At 36.6% G+C, this 26,674-nt stretch overlaps 1 protein-coding gene across 2 annotated transcripts in view; it reads left to right on the forward strand.

The window, feature by feature from the left end:
* Positions 1-26,674, forward strand: part of LOC122163989 (cAMP-specific 3',5'-cyclic phosphodiesterase 4D-like) — a 488,389-nt gene that overhangs the window by 156,076 nt on the left and 305,639 nt on the right. For both annotated transcript variants that reach the window (XM_042825621.1, XM_042825623.1), the window contains exon 3: positions 5,592-5,827. In XM_042825621.1, the coding sequence (XP_042681555.1) occupies positions 5,592-5,827 (236 nt within the window). The remainder of the gene's footprint in view (positions 1-5,591; positions 5,828-26,674) is intronic.

Raw genomic sequence — 26,674 nt, forward strand, 5'->3', positions numbered from 1 at the left:
AAGGAGGCAGATACTCTGAATGACCCAGCCTGGAGTCTGCTCTATACCAGAAGAGCTGAAGTAGGTTAATTGGTATCTAAAAGGATGTCATGTCCTAGAATTCAATTAATTGGTTACAGGGCAGGGATTAATGGAGAGTCTCTCAGACCTCTAACATAAAAAGAGAAAGGAAAAAATGTTCTGTTTGATGGATTTCATTATCAAACACCTTATAAGAACTTCCTTTCTCTTGTGTAAACTATCAGAGGTCAGAAATGTCAGCAGCAGAGCTCCTTGCTGTTTGTTTTTATTAGCAGTTATGGTATTGGACTATATTATGCAGCATGTCAGATACCTGCCTTCCCAAAGCTCAGTTGGCATTCTCAGTGGTTTTGTTCTAATGGCAGCATTAACTGCTATGATTTCACAGCAGTTTCTTAGTAGAATATTGTTTTTAATTTGCGAATGAAAAAAGAAATCTTTAGTTTCAGGTTTGGATAACATCAGTTGTCTTTCTCAGGATAATTATTTTCACAGTTCTAACCTAAGATCCTTCACCTGTTAACAAGTCTATTATCATTGATTGAAATATGATGGCAAACTTGCTGGTGAAATAGCTTTACTTTCTCATTCTTCAGACCTCAGATGCATCTGTTGCCACTCTTATGAAAATTTGCACGAGGACCGTCAGAAAATAAATAAATAAATGAAAGGTTATTCTTCAATCTTTTATTGTGCTGGAAAGAAGGACTTCAGCATGCATTGTAGTGATGTGGAAAGACAAGTGCCGTAATCCTGGGTGCTGCCCTCCTGCTTCTCCTCACCCAGAGATTTTACTGCTGGGCATGACGCATGCGCTATGCAAACACGAGAGGTTGGTTCTGTACAGCTACCCTAGCTGTGTCACCTGCCAACTTCGTATGCATCCTTTCTGGGGGCACAGCATGAGAAACAGAGGAAGCCCTGATGTTGTCTAAGCGCTGTTCAGCCAGCAACAGCTAAATTGTGACTATTTTGGTTACAATTCTCAAACATAACACCATATGTGTCGCTATGAAGGAAATTAGTTCTGTTCCAGCCTGACCCAGCACAGATGACAAAGCTAATAACAGAAATCAATTGTGCTTTTTTCTGTCTCCTTTCCCCATTCTTCCTGGGCTCAGGGAGCCCTTTTACTGACGTTGAGAAAACAAAGTTATCTGATTGAATTCAAGAACCAAACCAGAGCAAAAGATTTGGAAAGATAAAAATGAATGAGGAAGAGAAATGTTCATAGTGGAAGTTTTGAGGAAGTAGAGGAAAAATCTGAATTTAGGTCAGTAAAGCAACACGTCAAAAAAAAGATTTATTGTGGAAAGTACATGATGTTGAAGTACCCCAGAACTTTTAATTTTTTTTATTACTGTAGACGTGATCAGATACACTACTTCAGCAAGGTGTTTCTGAACTTCTCTGCCTTCTCTGGGGAGAGCAGGAGGAACAGAACACAGCCTGTATATTTTCTCAAAGTATACATAGTATACATAGATGATACTACTATGCTATCTGCAACATTTTGGATGGGTATTTCTACTATGCAAAGCTGTTATTTTCCCACATACCAAATATTTGGAGAAGCCACTGGAAAAGTGTGTTTCATAATTGGCTATAGATCTAAATAATAGACTAGCTAACAACATACTGCTTCTACTGAGGTTTTCTTTTTTCTTGCATGTCATTGCTTATTGTGGTCAGTCTAAATGTTCAGCTTATCTGAGCAATTAAGAGTTTGTCACTCCCTAGGATGAAAACGTGCTATGTTTTTCAGAAATAATATTAAATATTACTTTCTAAAATTGTCATGAAAAACACTGAGGTAGAAAGCCAAGAAGCAAAAAATTAGGCAGTCTCAGAATTGCCTATATCAGCCTTATTGGTGTCCTTATGCACCATATCCTTATACACTATGAAATTCTGTAAGATAGAATCACAGAACTGTGTAATCACCAAGGTTGGAAAAGACCTCTAAGATCATTCAATCCAACTGTCTGCCAGTCACCAATATCTCCCACTAAACCATGTCCTTCAGTAGAACATCTAAATGTTTCTTAAGCACCTTCAGGGTTAGTGACTCCACCACCATGCTGGGCAGCCCATTTCAATGCCTGACCACTCTCTTGAAGAAGTATTCCCTAATGTCCAACCTGTTTCCCCCTGTGGTGCAACTTGAGGACATTTCCTCTAGTCCTGTTGCTAGTTACATTGGAGAAGAGGCTGACTCCCACCCCCCACAACCTCCCTTCAGGTAGATACAGAGAGTGATAGGGGTCGCCCTTGATCCTCCTACACACTGAACAATTCCAGCTGCCTCAGCCACTCCCCATTAGACTTGTGCTCCAGGCCCCTCACAACTTCACTGCCCTTCTTTGGACGCACTCCATGGCCTCCATGTCTTTCTTGTAGTACAGGGCCCAAAACTGAACATAGTAGTTGAGGTGAGGCCTCACCAGGGCTGAGTACAGAACGATCACATATTCTCTTAAGCTGATTTCTGATTTGCTTCCCTTGTAGGTGAATGCTGCTTGTAGGCATCAATACGAAAAGTGTAGCAATGGCAACTATGGTCTTCCCATTTTTTTCCCGGTACTTGAAAGAGGTTAAAGAAAAGCTGTGGAAGACTTACAGTGAAATGGTGGTCTGAATATTAAGCTAGTAGATTCTCACCTTAGACAAAATTTGCTTCTGTTCTTGGTTATACGAATAAAGAACTATGTAACACCAAATAAATTGCTTAAGCAAAGCTTTTGTCTGGTTACTGTTTTTATTATTTTCTGAATTGTGATCACATCACTGTGATGTGAAGAGCAAGCTGATGTGAAATGTTCCGAAACTGGTATTTCCCAAATTGTTCAAAGCAAATGAGAGGTTGTTTTTCAACTCACTGTTTCGCTCATTCTTGACTACAGACACTGGTGTAAATTCAGGCCTGTGAAGTTCTTAGTTGTTGTGATGATAGGCAACTAAATAAAAGCAGTAAGGAAAAGTAAGGGTGTGTGCAGGGCAGCATTGGTTGGGTCATAACCCTGCTGAAAAGGACTTGAGGGCTTCAATTGATGGCAGGGTGGATATCGGCCAATCGTCACAAACAACGCAGACTACATGCTAGTTTGACTGTAGCGAGTAGATCAAGGGAAATGCTAGGAGCCCAGACAAAGGCTACAGGGATGGTGAGAGCCTGAAGCTCACAATCAGTGAGCAGTGCATGAGGGAGCTGAGTTGTTCAGTCTGCTGTGAAGGAGAAGAAAGGCCATCTAACAGCAGCCTACAGCTACTTGAAGAGTAGCTGTGAAAGACGGCAAATTTGAGCTCCACTGTGGCATACTATACAAGGATCAAGGGCCCCTGTTCAGAAGGTTCAGGTAGAACATCAGGAGAATCTTCCCTACTAGGAATGTGGTAGAGAACTGGAGAAGATTCTCCAGTGGAGTGAGTAAACATAATACTCTTTACAACTGTATTCATAAATAAGACAAAATCACTAATGCATATTTTTCTTTTGTTTACCAAGTAAAATGAGTTTGATCAGTAGTATTTCCTAATTTAGATATCTGTGTATTTGTATCTTAATAAGTGATGTATTTTTCCGTAAAGTGATTTAATTTCCCATGACTACTAGTTGAAATATATGTTAGGTAACTATTTGATTTCTTAAAATCTTGGTTTTAATATTTGGTTTGAAATTTGTCCCTTGTCCTGACAGTTTCCTTTATGCAATACATCATTACCTCTAGTTTTTGCATGATTCAAAGATTTTCAGTGAGTCCACTTTCTTGTTTCAGCAGTTGATTCTGATCATCTGTAGCTGCAGTTCGAAGATTTCAGTGGTTTTCAAAGCAGCCTCAAAATCAACAGTTTGTTAGTGATGAAGTGGATCAAATAGCCTCCTGCAATAGACTAATTTTAGCTCTGATATTAGCATTTTTGTTTCTTGCAGAGCTATAATTAATTTCATTATTATTTTTTAATTCATTCAACTGTCTTGAATATCCACTGTGTACACACTGAAAATACAAGCCTGAAGTTAAACTTTTCCCTGGATGACTACAACACATTAATTCTTGTAGGCTTTTTTACAGTGATTAATTTTTCAGTGGATTTGCTTCAGTGTACATTTGATAATGCGTACAATTTTATAATCTTTGTTTTCTTAAACTACATTACAACTAGATTAAGAAAAATAGCTAAATTATAAATTTAGATTTTATGATTAAAAATTTAATCAGAAATAGTTTGCTCATAGCAACTGCTCAAGCTCTGAGTATAAATAGAGGTTATGAATATTACTCATCATGAAAGGGGGCTCATTAACATATTTCCCTACGTGCGCAGAGTAGATATGTTGCCCTGCAAACTTTCCTTGAAGGTATGCATCAGTCCTCACGAGACAGCTGAGACTGAAGACCACATCTGTGCTACAAGTGGATGTGTGATTTCATTGTGAGCAATCTGTCATAGTACACCATATCAACTATGCCATACATTTGAATGTTAGTTGGCAGAGGCAAATTCTCTGTGTACTAGTGTACTAGGACTTAGACATACCTGACCTAGATGGAATAGCATGTTGCTGTAATTCTATTGCTCATTCTTAATATAGATGGTATAGAAAATATTTAGATTTACTTATAAGTTGAGTTTAGTCACAGGAATATCATCAAAGCCGTAGTTGCAGACAGTAGTAGTATCTGTGCTGCGAAATTTATCAAGAGGTGGTGAGAAACTGAGTAAGATATGGAGGCTTTTGAAGATATTAGTGCTCTCAGAAAAATAATTATTTGCAAATTTTCTTTTAAAATTGTGAGGTTTGTTTAAAATTCTGAAAATGTTATGATGAAATTTCCTCCCTTTTAAGTACATTGAAGACTTCTTTCCCACATTAAGCATCATTATTCCATGACCCAGAAAATACTACCAATATTTTATATTATTATTTTAAAAAGAATGGTTACTTATGTTTAACCTTACCATTTTGCGATAGCCACACCTTCAGAAGATCCACTTATTCATTATTTCCAAGCACTACACTGGTTGTTTTAACTACTGATCACTTCATATTAACATGATACTATTGTGTGTCAGGAAGAAAGGTGGGAGTTGGAAAATCTGCAGTAATCTTTTAAATACAGTTTAATAAGAAATTTAAGGTGAGTTTTCTCTTGTTTTCAGTCTAGAGGTGTATAGCTGCATTCTCTAACTACTTTTCTTTTATTATTGCTATTTGGATTCTCACTTCTTCCAAAAGATAAACAATTTTCAGGGAAGCAAAAACGCATTGCAGGATAGAAGCTCATCTAAAGTAGACATTTGTTCCCAATGCGTATTTTAGGTAGTGGTGTTTTTATCTTCTCATAGAATAGCTTTCTCATTGCTTTTAAAGCAGCAGATTACTTCAACTCTATAAACTTTTTACTGCATTTTTTCACTTTTTGCATTTCCTGAATAATGGCAGTAATGTATAGCCAGTATTTATAACAAATTTATGGAAAGGGATTATAGGGGTAGTTAAATTGACGTTATGGTGTTCTCATATGTGATATGGTTTGGTTTTTTTTTGTTTTTCTCCCTGATTGTAGATTTCAGAAGAAGTACTCCATCACTGTAGTGAGGAGGAAGAGTCTTTCCAAGCAATGGAGCCCTATCTCGTGCGGAGATTATCATCCCGTAACATCCAGCTTCCCCCTTTGGCTTTCAGGCAGCTAGAACAAGCTGACTGGGATAAAAAGAATGACACTGAGACCATGCCACGGCCCACAACTCTTCCACTGAGGATTCCTCCTGTGATTGCCATTACATCAGCAGAGTCCAGCAGGTGAGATCCAGCAAGTTCTTTCTGATTTGTAATTTTCTGTGATAGCTACAGGACAGCAGATCCTCCTTCTAGGACAGAAGTTTATTTATTTTCTAAATCCCCTTAATAAATATATGGAAGTCATTTTGTAGAGTTTAGCAGAGTTGGTGAAAAATGAGAGTAAAATGTTCATACATGAATTTGTGGATGAAAATTAATAACTCAGTTTGTAAACCTTTTGGTCATGTCCAAATGCAAGTACTGGGAAATATTTTATCTGAACTTGATTGATAACTTCAAAGTAAAAAAAAAAAAAATCTCAATTACAGAGACCTGAATAACCCCCATGGAGTATTATAACAGAGGCAGAAGATTTTCTGTACTCAGAAAATATTTTGCACAGTTCCAAAATCACTTGCAAGGAACCATGAGTAGATTGTGCCTCCATCTCAATGTTTAGGATATTTATAGTATCAATTGTTCTGCATATTTGTTTGTAACTACTGTTATGGCTTCTTCATATTACATTCATGAGTTTTTACATCAAGCATGTTTTCTAATGTAACCTTTTCTGTTCTTCATTCCTTTTCATACTATTTTATTGAGTTGTTTTCCAAAATGTGAGTTGTCTGGAATGCAGTACTATGCTCTTAATTGTGAAGGCAATGCAGCCACTTGGTAACATAAGGAAGCATGAAGAAAAGGAAGGATGGACATATGGAGAACTGAAATGCAGAATTTAGGAACCTACAGCTGTGTAAAGAATGTAAGATTTGTACTGTGTGAGCAAAAGCTGTAAACATTCATTAGGATGCTATGGCAAAAAGAAAAAAAATCTATCTACGTAACATTGCCTCCTAGATCTCATTCCCACGTGTATTAATTTCTGGAACACGCGAGACTACATCTGAAAGCATGCTTGGTGAAACATTCACTACATCTTTGAGAAATGCAATGCCATTTGGCAAGGGTTTAAAAATAGATTGGTGTCTTGATTTTTTTTTTCTGTCCATAGAGGCTGGAAACAAGATTGGGCTGAAATCTTAAAGGAAAATAAGTGAAGGGACAATTATGACAGTTCACATTGCTGGCCTTTCTGAATTTCAGGAAATTCAGCTTTTTGAAAATTAAATTGTATTTGGGACACGTTGTGTAAACCATATAATGTCCAAGAGGTACTTCGTGTTTTGGAGAGAATATACTCAAAATACTGACCAAAAAAAACCCCAAACTATATGATAGATAAGTCAGGTAGCAGAGTGAAAAGTAAATATTCTGTCCTATGAAAAAGTCTAAGTGATTTTTGACTTTTGGAGATCACTGTTGTTTTCCAAGCTGCATTCAAATATGCAACAACAAGACAGTTTCATGGGTATTCATATAAATAATAAACCCCAAACGGTCTGGTTATTATGAATAGCTATCTGCTATACTCAGAGATTGATGTTCTCGGAAAGGCTTCTCTGCATCTAAGAATCTGTTGCGGACATTAGAGACGTTATATATAACTTTGTATTCTGCCTAAGGCTTTCATTTCTATGGTTGATAGAATTTGTTTTGAAACTGGACGAAGAAAGATTTATCTATAGAAAACTTTATTTCAGGGAGTAACTGAGAAACAGCAGATCTACAGATTGTTAAATGAAGCTGCAAGGCTGTTTAAACAAACAAACAAAGCAAAACTGAACACAACAACAAAAGCAATTATAATTTTGATGCTTCTTGGTAATATAAAATCGGTAGCTCTTACAATTCTTTCTTAGCTAAAGAGCAATTATGTTGCTACAGGAAGAATATTATTCAGGAAATTGAATTTCTCTAGATGTTTAATGCCATTTTTCAATGGTTAGCTCTCTCAAGCAGCTATGCGTTTCTCATTTACGTGATCGTAATGCAAACCCAACAGCAGGAAAAATCCATCCTCTTATCAAGGCTTTTTGTCTGCATGAATGTATACAAATCTATTCTCTATTTTCGATGGGTTGGAGGAGGTGGAAGAGCAGTTGAGTCATTGAGCTGATTTTAAGAAGGATGTAATCACTAAAGACAACCTAAATTACAAATATATATTTTTGGAGGAAGACACTAAAAAAATCCCATAGATGGCACTACAAATTGTCTTGTACTTCAATTTAAGTACCTGGAGTGCACAGAACTCAAAACAGTCACAGTAGATTTGGTTTTAAGAATACAATGTGTATTCTGTTCCTGCACACACATACACACATTCCGACTTTTTTTAATTTCTTTTTATTTTCATGAAGCCTCAGGATTGTTTCTGTTTTTTCATTAGCTTTATATAGGGATGAATTACACAGATTTAGCTGAGGCTGCTCAGTTAAGAAACAAAGGAGAATAAATGAAAAACTAGACAGGAAATATTCAGAAATATTTTTCTAATCTTTCACTCTTGTAAGTGCTTACTTAATGAGACGCTTCACACTAGTCATCCCTGTCACCCTTCTATTTTTTTCCTATGCTTAGGTTGCTGTTGGGCTTCATTCTGATTTTTTCATCCAGGTTTAACTGGCAGGATAACAAAGATCATCATTAAGATGAAGGTTTCATGTCTTGTACTGAAGTTTCACATATAATATTACCAATAGGAGCAAAAAACCAACTGCTTATAAATCGATAAGTCTGCTGCTGGTAGCAACAGTTAAATTTGTGAAATATAACAGTTGCCAGACCTTGCGCTGAGAAGTTTAAAAAAACAGGCGGGCAATTGCTTTTGATATTTCAGTTCTTCTCCTTTTTTTTTTTTTTTTTTTTTTTTTTCCTTTAAAGTAGCATAGCTTATATACATAACTTTATATGTGATATCCTGTTGCAAAGTAGAATAGCAGTATTTTGCTTGTACATGTGATTACAAACTTTAAATTTTTCCCGTTTTCCTCAGATAACCACAATTAATTTTTACCACTATTTTTCATAAAGGTAACAGATAACTATGTTGTTTAAGAATGAATGCACATATAAGAACAAATTGACAGTGGAAGATTTTTGGTCTTGCCAAGGCAGATAATATTAAAATGGTGGAGGACTGTTACCTGAAACTCATACATTTGAGAAAATTTAAATAATTTGGTTGTACCTCCTTTATAATAAACATTTCAAAGAGTTTGCTTTCCTCTATATTTGTTTTGCCCAGTAGTCACAACTCCTGATTTGATTCAGTAGTATCCTAACATAAATATTTGCTTGAGTAAATGTGATATGATAAATTTTATTTATATTTTCAGATACTTAGATGTGATTTGGAAGGCCAATTGGTTCAATCAGTATTTAATAATGGTACTAGTTTGGTACTGAGGGACTTTTATTGTACCCTCTGAAGTGAAATAAACACAATTTTGCTTAAGTATAAATACAGAGAGTGGTCTGCAAGTTGCAGCATGAGCTGATTCCTTACATGCACTTACCCTAGCATCAGTCATGTGGGCATAGGAATCATGTGGTTTTGGATTCATCCCCCAGAGCCTAGAAGCCTCTGGGCACTCAGACTACACTGCAACAGGACAATGCTATGGCATTTCTTGTCAAGAAACTTCACTCTCTTGTGGAATCTGCCTTTCACTCTTGATTCCAGGTAGTCTGCCACTTTTGATTCTTGCTCTACATGGCAGATCATTCTTTGGTCATGAATCCCTATTGCTGACCAGTTGCAATGTGAATTTTGTCATCACCATTTGCCAAGCTTCATGAAATTTAATGACAGATTCTTCAGTCATCTTTCTGATGGAAACTCTGTATTATGTAACTCAAAAGAAGAGATGGATAGAAAAAGATAGGATGGGATAGAGATACTCCTATCTGAATCTGCTCCTGTTAGACTCTGAAATGCAACGACACACACACATATCCCACTGTGAACAGTGCCTTTGAAACACAAATTACTGCTGAAGTAATGAGGTATTTTAAAGTTGTACTTTAAAGTCAATGTTGTAATTCTTCTGTCCTCTTAAGACATACAACTATCATAGTATGATGGGAAATGTCAAGCAATATGACATCAGTTGAATTTAAACTCAAGAGATAAAAGATTATACAATGTATTTTAAAACTTCACTTATGGCTATCTGAACACCAGAAGTTATTTTGGAGAAAAGAAGTGGTTAGGAAGACTTTAGCAAGGCGAGCATTAGCCTCTTTTCTCAGGTTACAAGGGATAGGATGTAACTAGTAGGCCTCAGGATGCTTCAAGAGAAGTCTAGATTCTATATCAGGAAGGGAAAGGCTGGTTAGGCATTGCAACAGGCTGCATAGTTAAGTGGTAGAGTTGCCATCTCTGGTGACATTGGAGACCTGTGGCTGTCATGCTTAGTGACACAGTTTAGTGGTGGACTTGGTAGTGTTAGCTGTATGGTCACACTTGATGATCTTAAGTATCTTTTCCATCCTACATGCTTCTATGCTTCTGTGATTTCCCTGTTCTTTGCTAAAGCACAATTTATGAGAGATTACTGTTACTACACAACATCAGGTTTGTTTTAAATTGCTTTCTTATTGCTTATATACACCTGAAAGTATATTAGTATACCTATGGAACTCTTGGGAGCTACAAGAATGACTTACACAATGGTTAATTTCTGAAGTTTTTTTTTTTTGCAGTGCTCTTTCTCTTCTAGTATATTAATTGTTCATTGTAGGGACAGATCCACGGATTAGACAGACACTGCAATGCTTAAAATCTCTGTTTTCTAATCCATGAAAGAAGAAATTAAAGTTCTCTACATTTAAAGATCAGAACAAAATGTGATATAAAACTATGGATTTTTTCTTCCTGTCCTCTAGAGATGCACTTGTAATTTTTTTGTAATTATTGCAGACTTTGAATCAAAAATTAAACTATTAATATCTAGTTTTGAGAAGAAATACTACAAAAAATGTTATTAGCATCATCAATGTAAGTTTGATACAGTAGCCATGCAGACTAATGGTTCTAATTTCAAACAAAATGTGTCTTAAAGCCTTTCATTTGCTTGCATTGTCTTTACCCCATCAAAGCAATAACTCAAAGATTACATTTTGTCTTCTGTATTTGATTTTTAAGAAAAAGGCGAAACCACTGAAATGTGGGACTATTAAGCCATAATTTTGCAGTTATTCACCTAATCAAGTATTCTTAAAATAACAACAACAAAAAAACAGCTCGGTTGTTTTTTAAGGGAACTGAGTGTTAAAGTTTGGTGATGAGAATGGAGAGACTGGACCTTATCAGAGTAACATGGAATAAAAATGCAAGCTGGAGAAAAGCTGCTCTTTGGAATTATTTATTTTTAACTCGGTAGGGTACTGTATGTAGTGAAAATGAGTGAAAGCTATGGTTTGCATAGCATTAAAATAATAATAACAAAAAATTGCCATTTTATTTTCTTTTTGAGCTCAGAATGATGATCTCTGGGCTGTCACGGTGTAACTCTACATTGGCAACTTCTTATAGGTCTGTGCTGTTTATTATGTGACTCACCTTCCAGTTAAGAATAATGAACAACAGCGCAATAATTCTTAACAGTTTTGTTGCACATCTTTATTTTAGAACCATTTTAAGCATGACCTAATCACAGAATCACAGAATTGTAGGGGTTGGAAGGGACCTCCAGTGATCAACGAGTCCAACCCCCCTGCCAAAGCAGGTTCCCTACAGCAGGTCGCACAGGTAGGCATCCAGGCAGGTCTTGAACATCTCCAAAGAAGGAGACTCCACGACCCCCCTGGGCAGCCTGTTCCAGTGCTCTGTCACCTCACTGTAAAGAAGATTTTATGCACATTTGTGTGGAACTTCCTATGCTGCAGTTTCCAAACGTTTCCCCTTGTCCTGTCTCCACTCACCACTGAAAAGAGACTGGCCTCACCACTATGGCCCCCACACCTTAGATATAGACCTGGATCAGGTTCCCTCTCAGTCTTCTTTTCTCAAGGCTGAACAGACCCAGTTCACTCAGCCTTTCTTCATAGGAGAGATGCTCCAGGCCCCTCACCATCTTTGTGGCCCTCCGCTGGATTCTTTTCAAGAGATCCCTGTCTTTTTTGTACTGGGGAGCCCAGAACTGGACGCAGTACTCCAGATGAGGCCTTACCAGGGCAGAGTAGAGGGGGAGGATCACCTCCCTCGACCTGCTGGCCACGCTCTTTTTAATGCACCCCAGGATGCCATTGGCCTTTTTGGCCACGAATTAGTAAGCAAGTAATGCTATCTTTGTTGTATAGGAGAACTTGCACATGAAGGGGTGGTGCAACTGGCCAAGACCACAGGGAAAACAGATAGCAAAGTTTTGAACAGAAATTCGGGAGCTTTTGTCTCCTTATTTATTTAGACTCTATGCTATCTGCCACAGTGCTGCATGCAAATGGACCTAGGGAAAATAAATAAATAAAAAAGGATCAACGTTTAACAATAAACCTAGTAGTGAAGAAGAATTTTACCAACCAGATCTGAGAATTTGCATATTTTTAAAATGCCTAGCTGCTGTTATGCATCTGGACTCACATTAAGTCTGAGTTTGTATCACACTGACTTACTTTCATGGAACTCTGACTTACTAGTTGCTGTATCTATGTAATATATATTACCAGTCAAAAGAAGTAATTGTTCGTCATTGGTGTGATCTTACTTGGAGTACTGTTGCACAGTTTTAGGCTTTGAAATACAAGATGGATATAAAAATATTAGATTGTGTCCAAAGGAGGCAACAAAGATAGTGACAGAACTAGAAAGCATGACATCTGAAAAATGGCAGAGGTTACTTCATTTGTTCTGCTTACAAAAGAGGAGACTGAAGGATGATCATACTGTTGTCTATAAATTCCTCATGTGGGGTAATGGCGAGAAAGGTGCTAATCTCTCCATTGACCAGTGATAATGTGCAAGAGAATGGCTTAAAGCTGCATAAGGAAAGTCCAGATTGGATATTACATGAAAGTTCTTCACAGAGAGAGTGGTTAGAAACTGGAGCAGGGCTCAGATCTGCTGATGTTCAAGAATCACTTGAGCAGCATGCTCAGGTTTAACTTTTAGGTTGTCCCATGTGAAGTCAGACATTGAACTTGATCCTTCCAGCTTAGGATATACTATGAATCAATTAAAAAATATAACACATATATAATCATCTTTGACTGCAAATTTATATAATTATCACATCAACTAGGAGATTAACTTTTAAAAGAGTAAGTTTACAGCAGATAAAAGTCTGAGCTGGGGTTATTTTTTGCCTTTGCTGAACTTTGCATGGTTCCTCTCACCATTCTTCTGGCTTGCCAAGGTCCTGTGAATAGCAGCCCTCCAGAATAACAAGTCCTCATACTATTCTGGTGTCTTCTGCAAACTTGTTGAAGGTTCATGACATCTTACTGTACAAATCACATTGCTAATTAATCAGTCATGGCTCCAGTACTCACTTCTAGAGATACCTGTTCTTACCTAGCTGCTATTTATATTTGGAACAACTGCCCAGTATCATTTGAATCCGATGGTCTGAGTAGTTTGTTTGCCTTTTGGTCTCATTTATCAAGTCTGTATTTTCCAGCTGGGCTACAAGGTTTCAGTAAAAGTTTGTCAAAAACTTATCTGCTGCTTCTGTCTGTCACAGAACCAGGAATTTTGTCATGAAAGGAAATCAAATCTATTACACATGATTTTCCCTAGGTAAATTTATGCTGACTGTTGCCAGTCTCTCCTTGTCCTTTAAATGCTTGGAAATGACTTCCTAGAGCACTGGCATGACATTATTCTCAGGACTGAGCTAAGATTGTAGCTCCCCAGGTCCTCTTCTCTCTTTTAAAGATGGTCTTATCATAAGACCTTCTCAGATAACTAGGGACCTCTACTGATCACAATTTTTCTAAGACAATAAAGAGAACATGGCCTCACAAGGACAAAGATCAGCTTCCTCATCAAGATTGGGTGCCTCCCGCATGGTCTCATCCAGTTTACCTAAGGAGGACTTTAATGTTTCCCTACATTGTGTAGTACTCTCTGCTTCCTCAAACATCTCTTCTAGAGATGATGACCTGAGAAACCGGATAACAGACCAGTAAAAGTAAGGCAAAGAAGAGTTTGAATACATCATTCTATTCCATGTCATTCACTTCTTGATTACTTGTTCCACTCAGCAGTAGGCCTACATTTTCTTTTGTTTTCTGTTTTTGCTTTTCTTGCTCTTTTTTACTCCTTCATCTCTGTTACCAAATTCATCTTGAGCTGAACTGGATACTAATTGTATTCTCAGAAAGCCATTTCCCTCCTTGGAAGTTTGGTTCTACTTGCACCTTCTATACTTCCCCTTTTTGTATGTTTGCTCAATCTGAAGTTCCCTGTTCAGGCAAGTTGGTATCCTGCAGTTGTTTTTGAATACTTAATTGCAGTGTATCCAGAACACTACAGGAGAATGAGTCATTGGCTTGTAGAAGGAGCTGATTATGTAGGATTTTTATGATAAAATACTGTTTTAATTTTCAATTATTATTACACTCATAATAGATTTTATAATGTGTCTAGGCACTTCTCTGTTTTTGCATTCATATAATTTAGTGCTATTGTATGTTAAAGATAGTGAGACTGTCTTTTTTTGTAGTTGATTTGATTGTTAGTATAGAGACTAGTCATTTGCTAAGTGATCTCTTTAAATAATTTCTCCTGATGATTCTTGCTTGACTGATGTCTTAATTCACATGTTGCTTGCATATCTGCCTGTATTATTATTGGTGTCAAGGTCCACAGTTGCAATGGCTCATGCTGCAGGGAAAGCTCAAAAAGAAAAAGTTGCTTCTAATTATAATTGGTCAAAATTGCAGTGAGTTAGGGGAAGTCAGGGAACTTACTAAGATCAGCTTTACTTTCTGTATTGCAATTGTTAATAGTTTTAAAGAGATTTTTACTGTTCAGCAATTGTCTCTTTTTGAGCAATTAGCTATCAAAATAGTTAAGTTACTGATATATTTGTTTGGGCAGTTAGTCAAACTCAAGGCCACAATTTCTTGGTTCAGTATTAGAAGTGCAATATAAAAAGAAGTCCTTAACAAAATAGTATCTTAATGTCTACTTTTTCATAATGTCATAGTAATGTCAACTTAGAGGTAGCAAAATAAATTAAGAAATCTTATCCTGTTAGAGAGACACACAGAATTTTCCTTACAAGGATTTTTTTTTTTTTTTTTTCCCACTTTGGATATTGTCTTTTCATATTATATTCAATATTAGAGATATCTTGGAGGTGTCTAATTATCCATTACAGCAATGTAAAAATAGAAACAAGAAATATACTGGATTGTCACAGGCACGCAAAGATGAGAATCATTTCCAGAACATGATCCAGCCGGCAATTATAGGTGAATCTCTCCTTTAGGAAAATTCCATCCATTTTGTCTTGGCCTGATGGAGAACAGTCAAAGGAAAGCACAGAGACTAGCAGCAAAAAGCCATCTCTTGTGGTTGTATGCAGAATGTTGCCTGGCATCTGAGCAGTTAATGCATTCCCAGGAGAAAGATTCAAACTAGAAGCATAGCAATTCTGAACATTTTCATCACCCAATCTTTCTACAGTTCTGTGAGCACAGTCGTTGTATCACCTCTACTAAAGCCAATTACAGGTGATATGTTTCTCACAGCTTCCTCCTCTAAATCAGTGGATATGGCAAGGTGGTGCCCAAAGAAAGGATGTGGGCTGTAGCATAAGTCAAGTTGCTGTAGTCATACTCCTTGCCTCTCTTGATTTAATAATCTTGTGCGGAGACAAAGTTTTTATGACGTAACCTAAAAATTGTTACACATGATTCACTGGCTGCTACTCTATAGTCTTAATGTATTTATGTAACTTGAAACATACCTGACTAAGAAAATCATCTGGGAATAAAATTAATAAAATTGTTGAATAACATTTACTTGGAAAGGTCTGCCTTAGCAAGCTTATCAGCTCTGCATGCCCCGCTATTCCTGTTTGTGAGGCACCTGCTTGTGGGTAGTGTGGTCTGCAGAAAGTTGTCTGGAAAGACTCTTTATCTAGCTAAGTATGGTTATTCTTTGGTAAAATAGATTGAAAGAGTTTCTCTTTTCTAGATCGTTTATCTGTTCAAAATGTGTATTCTTTCTCTTCCATTATGCAGAATTTTCATCTGAGTTCAGACCATCAGTAACCATAACTTTAATAATGATACACTTGCACGTTAGCATATGCACAGTAAGACCTTGCCACACCTCCTATTGTATGCAATAAATTTTCTTAAAATGTCAGAAAATTCAATTAGAAATGTATGTAAGATATTGCTAGGTAGGAATGCCACAACATCAGAAGTACATAGTTCTTCATTTGATGATGTATTTACATGAACAGATTTTTTTTCGTTTATTGTTTTGTTTATTCATGTTGTTACACAGAAGCAATCTGCAATAAATTTTACACAACCTAGATGTAATGTTGATTACTTCTGACATAAAGCATATCTTAAAAATCACAGATAAGAAATTTGTTTTTAATATTAAGGAATTTGATCTTTCACCCACCACCCCGCATATTTTCCTGTTACAGATGCAGGTAAATTGTGTGAGCCCAAGTTTATATTTAGTAATATGTCTTTTGAACATATTTCCAGTAACAACTCATATTAATAGCAAATGGTGGAGTTAAATGCAGATTCCAAATCTCACTCTGGAATTTGAATACTTCACACTTTTAATGACTGCTTTTTAAATTCTGTACAATATCACATCCAAGTTGCATAGAATATTTTAGATCATGCTGATGAGGCCTTTTCTTTGTGAGACTACACTCTGTTGGAATAGTGCAAACATTTTATAATGCAAAATTTTTATCAAAATATTATTTAATTAAACAATAACTATTATAATTGAAACTTTAAAGGAAAAGAAAACATTCTTACAGATGGAAGTTATTTTTTCTCTTTGGTGTGGAAAATTATTATTTTTTTTAAATACTATAGTCTCAAATAGAAAGTTTGGAATTTATTGAAATAATGCTTTCTTTCATATTAAAAAATTTTAAAGAGAAAAAATCAGAGAGCAGACAGTTAACAATATTCCACATTGGAACACATAGAAGAAATGTGATTTTCGGGAAACAACTAAAAGTTAATTTCTTCATAGTCCTAGTCAAGATGATCTTTGAAATCATCAAGCATAGAAAGTGATTTCCACATACGTAATTTACATCAACTGTATGCTCTGAGAGAAGTTTGTTAAATATATTCACGTATCTACTGACTTTGTTTCTACTTTGAGGCAACAAAAGCATTCTTTATTCTTTTACACAGCCTAGTTACGGTTTTCCCTTTCATTTTAAATGAAGTCTAGATGGTAGTTCTCTGAAAAGTAAACAGATCAGAGCCTCTTAATATTTAAATATATTAAATTTCTACTTAGAATGGTTTTCTTTAAAAGAAATAATATACATAAAATAGAAATAATAGGAAAGAACTTTAAAGTTAGCTTGCAGAATTATATAGGCAGATTAATTTTTATTTCTTGTTACAGCAAAGAAAACAGAACAGCAAGCAATGAAAGACTGTAATTCTGTCTCTTTTCCAAAATTGAACCAGTTTTCTGAGGCGTTTTCTGAGGTCTATTGCTTGAACTTCTGAGTATAAAATAAAATGCGAGCCTTATCAGAGGATCTAGTCTATGTGGTAGACCAAGATCTGGTTTACTGCTATCACTTTCAACAAAATAAGTTTCTGTGCAATCTTGTGTAATGGCTATGTAATGGTCTCATTCTGTTCTTTTTTGTCACTTCTCTTCTAAACTATAATTTTCTTTAATTCAAAGTAATTCTCATCTCTTTTCTGGTATAGGTGACAGGGTGATTAAATGCAACAGTTTCATGATGAGCACTGTCTGAATAGGTGGCATTAGAATCTCAAAGACTCTACAATAAAATGTTTCATTATGGTACTCTGTGGCCTTATCAGGTCTAATGTGCTAGACATGTCTGAATATCTCTAGCAGGAAGAGACAGAAAATAAATGTTTATTGGTGACTTTTATAGTTAAATATGATGTGAAATTCATTGCACATACAGAAATGGATACTTTTTCAATGGAGGCAAGTCAGTACTGTGGACTTTTAGTTCTTTTTCCCTAGTTTTGTGTTTGAGCAATAGGATTTTTATGACTGTCTGGAAAGTTTGAAGAGGTTGTATCTTTCTCTGACTGCAATCTTCCTGCAAAATTTCCTTCCTCAGTTTCCTTCTCTTACTCTATCCTAGCTCATATTCCTTCTGCTCCAGATGGTCATATCTTCCTAATGCTTACAGGTATTTATTATAATCTCTGACACTGTCCAAAACATCTATCAGTCATCCATATTCTGCTTTTCTTGGTCTCTCACTGAGTCAGATTTACCTTTCATGCTCCTTATCATTTTTTTCAACTGTTCCTTGTCTTCATTGAAAGATCTAAATTCAGTGTGCCTTGAGTTTAGCACGTCTGGACATTCTGATGGAGAAGGCTGAGTAGAAAAATGTATCAAGGATGTATGTGATATTCAGTACTGTGGTTTTTTATTTTATTACAGAGCCATTTTATTACAATGAAATTACAGAAACTTCTGTACAATTTTGAAAAAAAAATTATAAACTAAATACTTAAATACGGATGTGAAAAGCACATCTTCTTCATATGTGCAGAGAGAACTACAGTAAGATATTTCAATAAGCAGTTGTAAAACTTGACATCACCTTAGTAATTTTCCTCAGTCAAAGGTTTAAATTGATTTTACAATTGAAAATGTAAAATGTGTGAAAGAATCCTTAGCCCTAAATATTTTTGTGAGATACTTTACTTACTATGCATGCATGAGTCGGTAGCAATTACTCTTCATCAAATTCAAATGTATAATTGTGCTTTCTGGTTCACAGATTAATTAGTACAGATTTGGACAATGACTATACTTTTGTCATATTTTTGTTTGATGGTAAAATTTCTTGATATAGAATATGCTTGCAAAGCCTGATTGTTCTGCAAATAGTAACGGTGGCAAAACCCTGTTTAATTAAATGGGGGCAGATGCGGCCTACACAAAAGTACTAAAAGCTGTGTGGGAGATTAATGTAAAGTCATCAGCAGTCTGGATTTCCTCTGGAGACGACTCTGTAAATTTAGCCTTAATTGAATACGGAGGGAAAACATCTTAAAAGTTTCTCTTTTAAGTTTAAATGACAATTTTAGCTTAAAGTAAACAATGATTTAGAAACTTTTAGAATTTCAGTATTTTAATTGTCATAAAAGAGGAAATTACCAAAACTGAATGAAGTATAGAAAAACAAACAAACAAACAAACAAACAAGCAAAAACCCACAACTTACTAATAGGGTAAAAATATAAAATAACAAAGGTTGATTTCTCTGACAGTTGAAAAATCTCTAGGCTCTTCATTAAAATGCCTATGATGCTTGTCATTTATTTCATGGATAAACTATAGCCTAGTTACTTTGTAGAAGTTTTTAAAAAGAGTTAAAGTATGAGTTTAACTTAATAACTAAAAATGTGTGCCAAAAAGCACATGAATGTACTTGAGACAGAGCTTTCAACAATGAATAATACTGCATATGTACTAGAAGCTTCTGATGGCCTTGTCTCTCTGTAGTTTTCCTCTTGCCAAATGCTCCAGTGAGTAGTGCAACTGTGATTCTTGCACTTTTTAGGATCTCTGTTGCAGACCTGAATACAACCCAAGCATCCTGAATTCCAATTCAAATAAGTAGCATTTCAATTACAGGCTGTGCTGGAGAACCATTTATTATTCTTTTCTTACTGTTAGAAATATGTGCTTTCCTTTACAGATGGAATATGTACTTGCTGACAGATGTGAAATATGCATTTTCTGAGAATGGTAAGGAACTGCTAGGAGCTGGTAGCTGTATGAGTTTTCAGTAGACTGGAGGACAGTCAAGTCCAATATTAGGTTATTCTGCCTATCTTTCAGACACGCTGATGTCCAATCTGGGAAAAAACAAACGAACAAACAAACAAACAAAAACACAACAACCCCAACTGTCAAAAATAATAGCAAGAACAATCTATTGAAAAGTAAAGATGAACAATAGACCTTCTTGGCCTCTAATAAAAGATCCAGAAAAATAAACTTAACTTTTTCAAGATATTTTTAGAGGACTGTGTAGGAACAGCCCAATATAATCAGATTGTGAAGTAAGAGAGCGTGTATTTCAAGGGTAATTGGAATACAATTGTAGAAGTTGCAATTTGTCTTAGAATATTTAAGGTTTCTTCTTGTTTTGACAAATTCCACAGGTAGCTAAGTAGCTAAAAACAATTGTATTTAGAGAGATCCACGCCTAAAACTTTTTAATTTTAATTTATCTTACACCTTTGAAAAGCTGCACTACAATTGATGATGCAACATTTTTCAGTCTCAGCCAGCACAGACAGTGTACACAATTTGAGAAGCTTTCGTAGAGTGCTTTGTAATGAGCCCTGATGGGATAACAGAAGTTATATTCATGGTAAACCTGTAATACCTGTAAAAAAACCTGCAACAACTGCTACTGCCTTTTGCACCAATTCGTGAGATGCTATTAGCATTACAGTGAGAGGAATTGTTTTGGGTGTTCCCTTCTGGCTTTGAATAATTTTAGAAAACCAAGAACAAAAGTTTTTGCTGATCATTTGTGATGCCAGGAGGTAAGACTGGCAGCTTTCACACAGGGGATTCAGTGAGTTTTACCTGGTTTGTTTATTTATAAATTAGAATAACTTTAAGAAATACAAATAGCTTAAAAATAGCATCAGAAAATTCTCCTCCATGCTGTAAAAAATTCTGAAGGTATTTGGAGAAATCTTGTCACCCTAAAAACCACAGAAAATTGAACTTGTAAATCAGGATTGCAGTAATTGTAGTAAGTTTTTTGGTGAGAAGCACAATCAGACAGAAATCTCAAGGAAAAGCTATGCTTTTCTATCTTGTGTCACAGCTAAGAAAATGTATGTATTGTATATATATATATATATGTATAAATGAGTATTAGTGAAGTAACAAGTAGTATTAAGGAACTGTCATAAGTATATGTGAAAGATGCATTTGTTATTGTTTTTTTTTTCTTTTTTTTAAATTGCCATAATTCCAGTTTTGTACAGATATTTTCCATTGAAAAGATTGTCTTCTTGTATACTTAAAAATCTTGATGATTTCAACTGTAACTTTTTAACATTCCCTATTTATGACAGCATTTACTGTCACCAATTATTTCAGTAATTAAAGCAGTAAGTGGATTATAATCATTACTCACTACTAAATTTCAGTCAGAGAAATCAAGAAGTATTGAGATGATTGTTTTCCCTTCAGCATTTAATGAATATTAACTATCTATATTAGTTATAGAAATTGAGGGCAGATCTTATTGCTTCATATTTTATGTTAGCTGGCAGATTGAAAAAAAAATAACCTGTACTTAACTTATTCTTTAATAGATATTAATATATTCATTGTTCTGTGCCAGAAAGCTTTGCTGGCCTTCTACAAAGGGATTAAAGCATTAGTAGATAAGGGAAGACCAACTGATATCATCTACCAGGACTTGTAAAAAGCATCTGACATTGGCCCACACAATATAGAAAGATACAGATTTGGTGGGTGGACCACTCAGTAAATAAGGAGTTGGTCAGGTAGTTGCACTCATAGTGTTGTGGTCAGCAGCCTGATGTGTAGGCAGACATGAACGATGAGTTTTGTCTATGAGGAGCATGTATTTGGACCAGAACTATTTAACATCTTTCTCAGTGACATGAACAGTGAGACTGTTAGCAAGTTTGCCAGTAACACCAAGCTGTGTGGTGTGGCTGACATGCTAGAGGAATGCCATATAGAGGGACAAGGACAGGCTTGAGAGGTTGGGCCTTTGCAAGGCTCATGAAGAACAAGGCCAAGTGCAAGGTTCAGGATAATCCTAAACACAAGTACGTGCTGCGCAGAGAATGAACTGAGAGCAGCCCTCAGAGAAAGATTTGGGGCATTGGCTAATGAAAAACCGAATATGAGCAAGCAGAGTGAGCTTGCGGTCCAGAAAACAACCATTTCCTGAGTTGCATCAGAAAAAGGATGGCCAGCAAAAAGAGGGAGGTAATTGTCACCTTCCGTGACCTTGTGAGATCCCACCTGAAGTACCATGTCTGAGGAGCCCTATCATAAGAAGGACATGGAGTTGTTGGAAAGGGCCCAGAGAAGGGCCGTAAGGACAATTAGAAAGCTGGAGCACCTTTCCTACGAAGAAAGGCTGAGGGTGGTGAGGTTTTTCAGCCTGCACAAGACTCTGCCAGACCATACATGCCTAACAATATATGAAGGAGGCCTACAAGAAAGCTGAAGGGGAACACTTTTATCAGAGGGTGTTGTGAAAGGACAAGGGGGTAATAGTTTTAAACCAAAAGAAAATAGATTTACATTAGATATTCAGAAGATACTCTTCTTTGAGAGGGTGCTGGAACAGGTTGCCTAGTGACACTATGAAGGTTGCATCACTGGAAGTGTTCAGGGCCTGTTTGGATGAGGCTTTAAGCAGACTTGTCTAGTGGAAAGTGTCCTGTCCACAGCACTTTCAGTTTTCCATATCTCTCACCCCATCTTAATCCATCTTCAAGTACAATTTAGCATCTTCAGATGTTAACTGGACCTTGTTGCTACAAGCAGTGTGTTGTCACCTGTAAAAGAAGCAGTAATTTCTGAGGCAAATGTTCATGTCTCTGTGAGTCTCTGCTGACGAGTTAGAAGGTGAAGTAGGGCAACAATGTTTTAGTGAATTCTGGCTTGAGAGAGAGACAGGTGAGGGGAGGTTTCCCTGCCTATAGCAGAGGAATTGGAACTAGATGATCCTAAAGGTCCCTTCCAATCTAAACTATTCTATGATTCTGTGATTCTGTGAGAAGAGTTTTGAAGCATCTCTTCTTTGTGATTGCTGCCTTGGATAGTCACAATCTGTCTAGCATCTCTAAAGGGCTTATAAACCCTGGAAATATCAAACAGAATCTCAGCTTCCATTTTTTAAAGGAGTGAAAAGTAGTTTTTAATCATTTTATCTTTCTCTACTTCTCTTAACTTGAAAATAGTGGTGAGAGGAAAGAAGATTGAAGAGAAGTTGTGGGTGCGACTAGAGTGGTAAGATCAAAGCATTCCATCATTTTTTAAAAGAAGGAATGTGAAAAACACTGCATTTTGCTGTGTAAACAATTGCCTGTGAGAACTTTCAAATTTGTCTCTGGAGGGCAGTACTTTCTTTATGCAAGTGATTCATTTGACAAATGTGAAAGGATTTTCAGCCAAGGAATTCCATTTTTTCAGAGCATAACTAAAACTGATATATTGTACAGGCTACAGGCAAATATTGCAGTTCAAATGACATTCACTTGTAGCACATATGAGCTAAACAATCCAGGTTTAAATGAAGACAGCAGCAAAAGAACACCTAGTGGTTCTAGATGGAAAACTATCAAATCAAACTGAGCTAAGCTCAGCAACTAAAGATTAATATTACAAAGATATTTTCAGCAAGAGTGAAATTCAGAGGTGTAGAGCAAAAGAAGGCATTGACAGAGACTTTATTTGAGAAATAGGTGCTATAGGAAAGGATATCCAAGAGGAATTAACTCATCCGTCTCAGTAACAGTTTGGAGAAAAGGACGAGCTGAGCAATGTGACCCTCCTCGTTCGTACCGTTGCGCCGCAGCAGAGAGGGGCAGGGGAAAAGGAGGACTAGAGCATGACTAAGATGGAAGTATCATGGAGACAGAAGGGCTGGCTTTAGACCCCCCCTACCTGCTCCAGGTACTTGTGTACTCACATAGCTCACCCATTGGTTCAGGCTGTGATCTTGGAATCCCATTACAATAAGTAACAAGTGACGATTTTGATAAATAATATTTTCTTTTTTATATGTCAATACCCTTCAATAAAGGAATTTACTTTGGAGAGTTACAGATAGGAAAATAAACTGGTAATATTCACAGTCACTTACCCACATTAATGAATGCTTCTTTCTCCTCTACCATTCATTCAAGTAATAAGTAATCCGCTGACATAACGAATCACATTTTACTATTCAATCTGTTAATATTTTTGATTCTGAGAAGTCAATAATCAAAAAATCTTTTACTGGAAATATCACTTGTTAAGAAAATCTACATCTTTATGATTTATTTGTTTAAAAATCATGCAGAAGAATGATTGATACTGATTCACAGTATCACAGTATCATAGTATCACAGAATGGCCTGGGTTGAAAAGGACCACAGTGATCATCTAGTTTGACCCCCTGCTATGTGCAGGGTTGCCAACCGCCAGACCAGGCTGCCCAGAGCCACATCCAGCCTGGCCTTGAATGTCTCCAGGGATGGGGCATCCACAGCCTCCTTGGGCAACCTGTTCCAGTGCGTCACTACACTCTGAGTGAAAAACTTCTCCCTAATATCTAACTTAAACATCCCCTGGCTTAGTTTAAAACTATTTCCTCTTGTCCTATCACTATCCATCCTTGCAAACAGCCGTTCCCCTTACTGTTTATACATTACCCTCAGGTACTGGAAGGCCACAGTGAGGTCTCCATGGAGACACCTCTTCTCCAAGCTAAACAAGCCCAATTCCTTCAACCTTTCCTCATAAGAGAGATGCTCCAGTCCTCTGATCATCTTAGCAGCCCTCCTCTTAGCGGAGCTCCACATTCTTCCTCCATTGGGGTTCCCAAGCCTGGACGCATTTCTGCAGATGGGGCTTTAGAAGAGCTGAGTAGAAGGGGACAATCACCTCCCTGCCCCTGCTGGCCACCCCTTTTTTCATGCAGCCCAGAACACAGTTGGCCTTCTGGGCTGCAAACACACACTGCTGGCTCAAGTCCTTCTCTGCAGTGCTGCTCTCCAGGAGATCTTCCTCCAGTTTGTAAAAATACCTGGAATTGCCCTGACCCAAGGGTAGCCCCTTGCATTTGGCCTTACTGAACCTCATTAGGTTTTCACAGGCCAACTTCTCCAGCCTGTCCAGGTGCCTTTGGATGGCTTCCCTTCCCTCCAATGTATCAACTGCACCGCTCAGCTTGGTGTTGTCTGCAAACTTGCTGACGGCGCACTCAATGCCATTGTCTGTGTCATTGATGAAGATGTTGAAGAGCACCTGTCCCAAGACCAATCCCTAAGGGACACCGCTTGTGAGTTTCCTCCCCCCTGTCACAGACTCTTATCTTTCTAATTAAAATAAAACTTGATTTCTGATGTTCAAGATTTCCATACTTTAATTAAATTACTTTAAATGCACTTTATTTGTATATTTTGCTCTGTGCCTGACAAAGTTAATATCAGATACTTGCTAATCAAGCTGTCCAATAATTGAAATATCTTGTACACGAGAATGTAATTTTCTCTTGAAAACTGTTCTGAATAAGTAACTAACCACTATTAGTCACACTAACAAAGTTTGATAGGTCTGATACTTTACACGTGCATGCTCATGCACACACACACACACAGAAAAAAAGAAGGAATAGTTGCTGAACTATTTTAGGAGACTTGGAGAACCATTATCTTTCCATTCACTTGCTTTCTTACTAGCTGGAATGAGACAACTGAAATACCTACTGTCCTCTTCCTGAAAAGTCACTATTTTAAAGCTTGTTACAAAAGCAATTTTACTTTCTATCTTTCTTGATGAAACCTGTTTGAGGAAACCTGTTAAAGCATATGTGAGAGTTTTGAAGAGTATAGAGAAGTTGAAAGAAAAGTGCCAACTTACGGTGCAGTTATTTCAAGGTTACCTCCACCAAAAATAATGGCTCAGTTGTCTTACTGTAATACTTAGTAGTCTTTGTTTCTTGAAAGAACTTAAATATTGGGAATACAAAATGCGTGAATGTGCTGAGTAATTAAAATCCTCATTAGAAATTAGGAAAGTAACTAAGATAATGAGTAAAAAGTTTCAGATATTATTTCAGTAAAAGAAAGCAGCCAAAGAATTCTAATTCTAAATAAGCATCTTATCCAATTTTGTCCGAAAGCCCTGTCTTTACAAATAGTAGTGATAAAGTTGGCTTTGAATTTTCTAGCTTATTCAACACGATGTTCATGAAAAATTGCAAAATTCACCTGATTTGGATTTTGGTTAAGCAATGTGGTCCTTTTTTCCTCTGATTTTTTTCCTAATGTTGATCCAGTATGATTTTCTGATTTTCCCTTGAGAAATGAGTGAAACTAGATTTGAACATGGTTTGCTTTTAACTTTAGTCTTTCCAGTTCGTAGAAGTTAGATTAAAATTAAGAGGCTTTAATGCTATGCAAGTTTGATGGGAATGAAGTGCTTCTACACTCCTGCAAACTGAAGCCATTATGTTTGATCAAGTGTAACCTTAATGTAATACAATGGATGTCACTCATATTCCTCTGCTTGATGTGAACAGATGAATAACTTAATGGAGAAGGTGGAAAATAAATTGGAGAAATGTTCAGAATGGGCAAGAATCTCACTTTGTGATTCTTCCAATCAGAAAATGCTGTGTAATTGTATTGTTTACAAACGACCTGGGAAACATAGTTGAATCAAAGTAGTGCTGTTCCTTATTGCTACAGAAAGAAGAAGCTCCACAAAGCTTGTCTCTGAAATTATGCTTCCCTGGATCTGCTGCGGTACCTACAGTAGCAGAAAGGAGAAAGTGGGAAGAGCGCTGACTGTGCTTAATCTCTCCTCTCTTGCTCTTCTGCTATCCAGCTGGGAAAGTAATACCTTGTTGTTTCCTCCTCCATCTGCAAATCAAGGCAAGCAAGGAAAAAAAAATTAAGACTCTTTCACATGCAGTAATTATATAGCACCAGTGAGAATCTAGCTGGTGGTTTTTAGTGTGCTTCTGAAATAGACTTAGCCTTTGCTCTTTA

Source organism: Centrocercus urophasianus, unplaced genomic scaffold (assembly GCF_019232065.1).
Source record: "Centrocercus urophasianus isolate 14NV4802_14NV808 unplaced genomic scaffold, USGS_Curo_1.0 seq_25, whole genome shotgun sequence".
In the NCBI taxonomy this organism is placed as follows: Eukaryota; Metazoa; Chordata; class Aves; order Galliformes; family Phasianidae; genus Centrocercus; species Centrocercus urophasianus.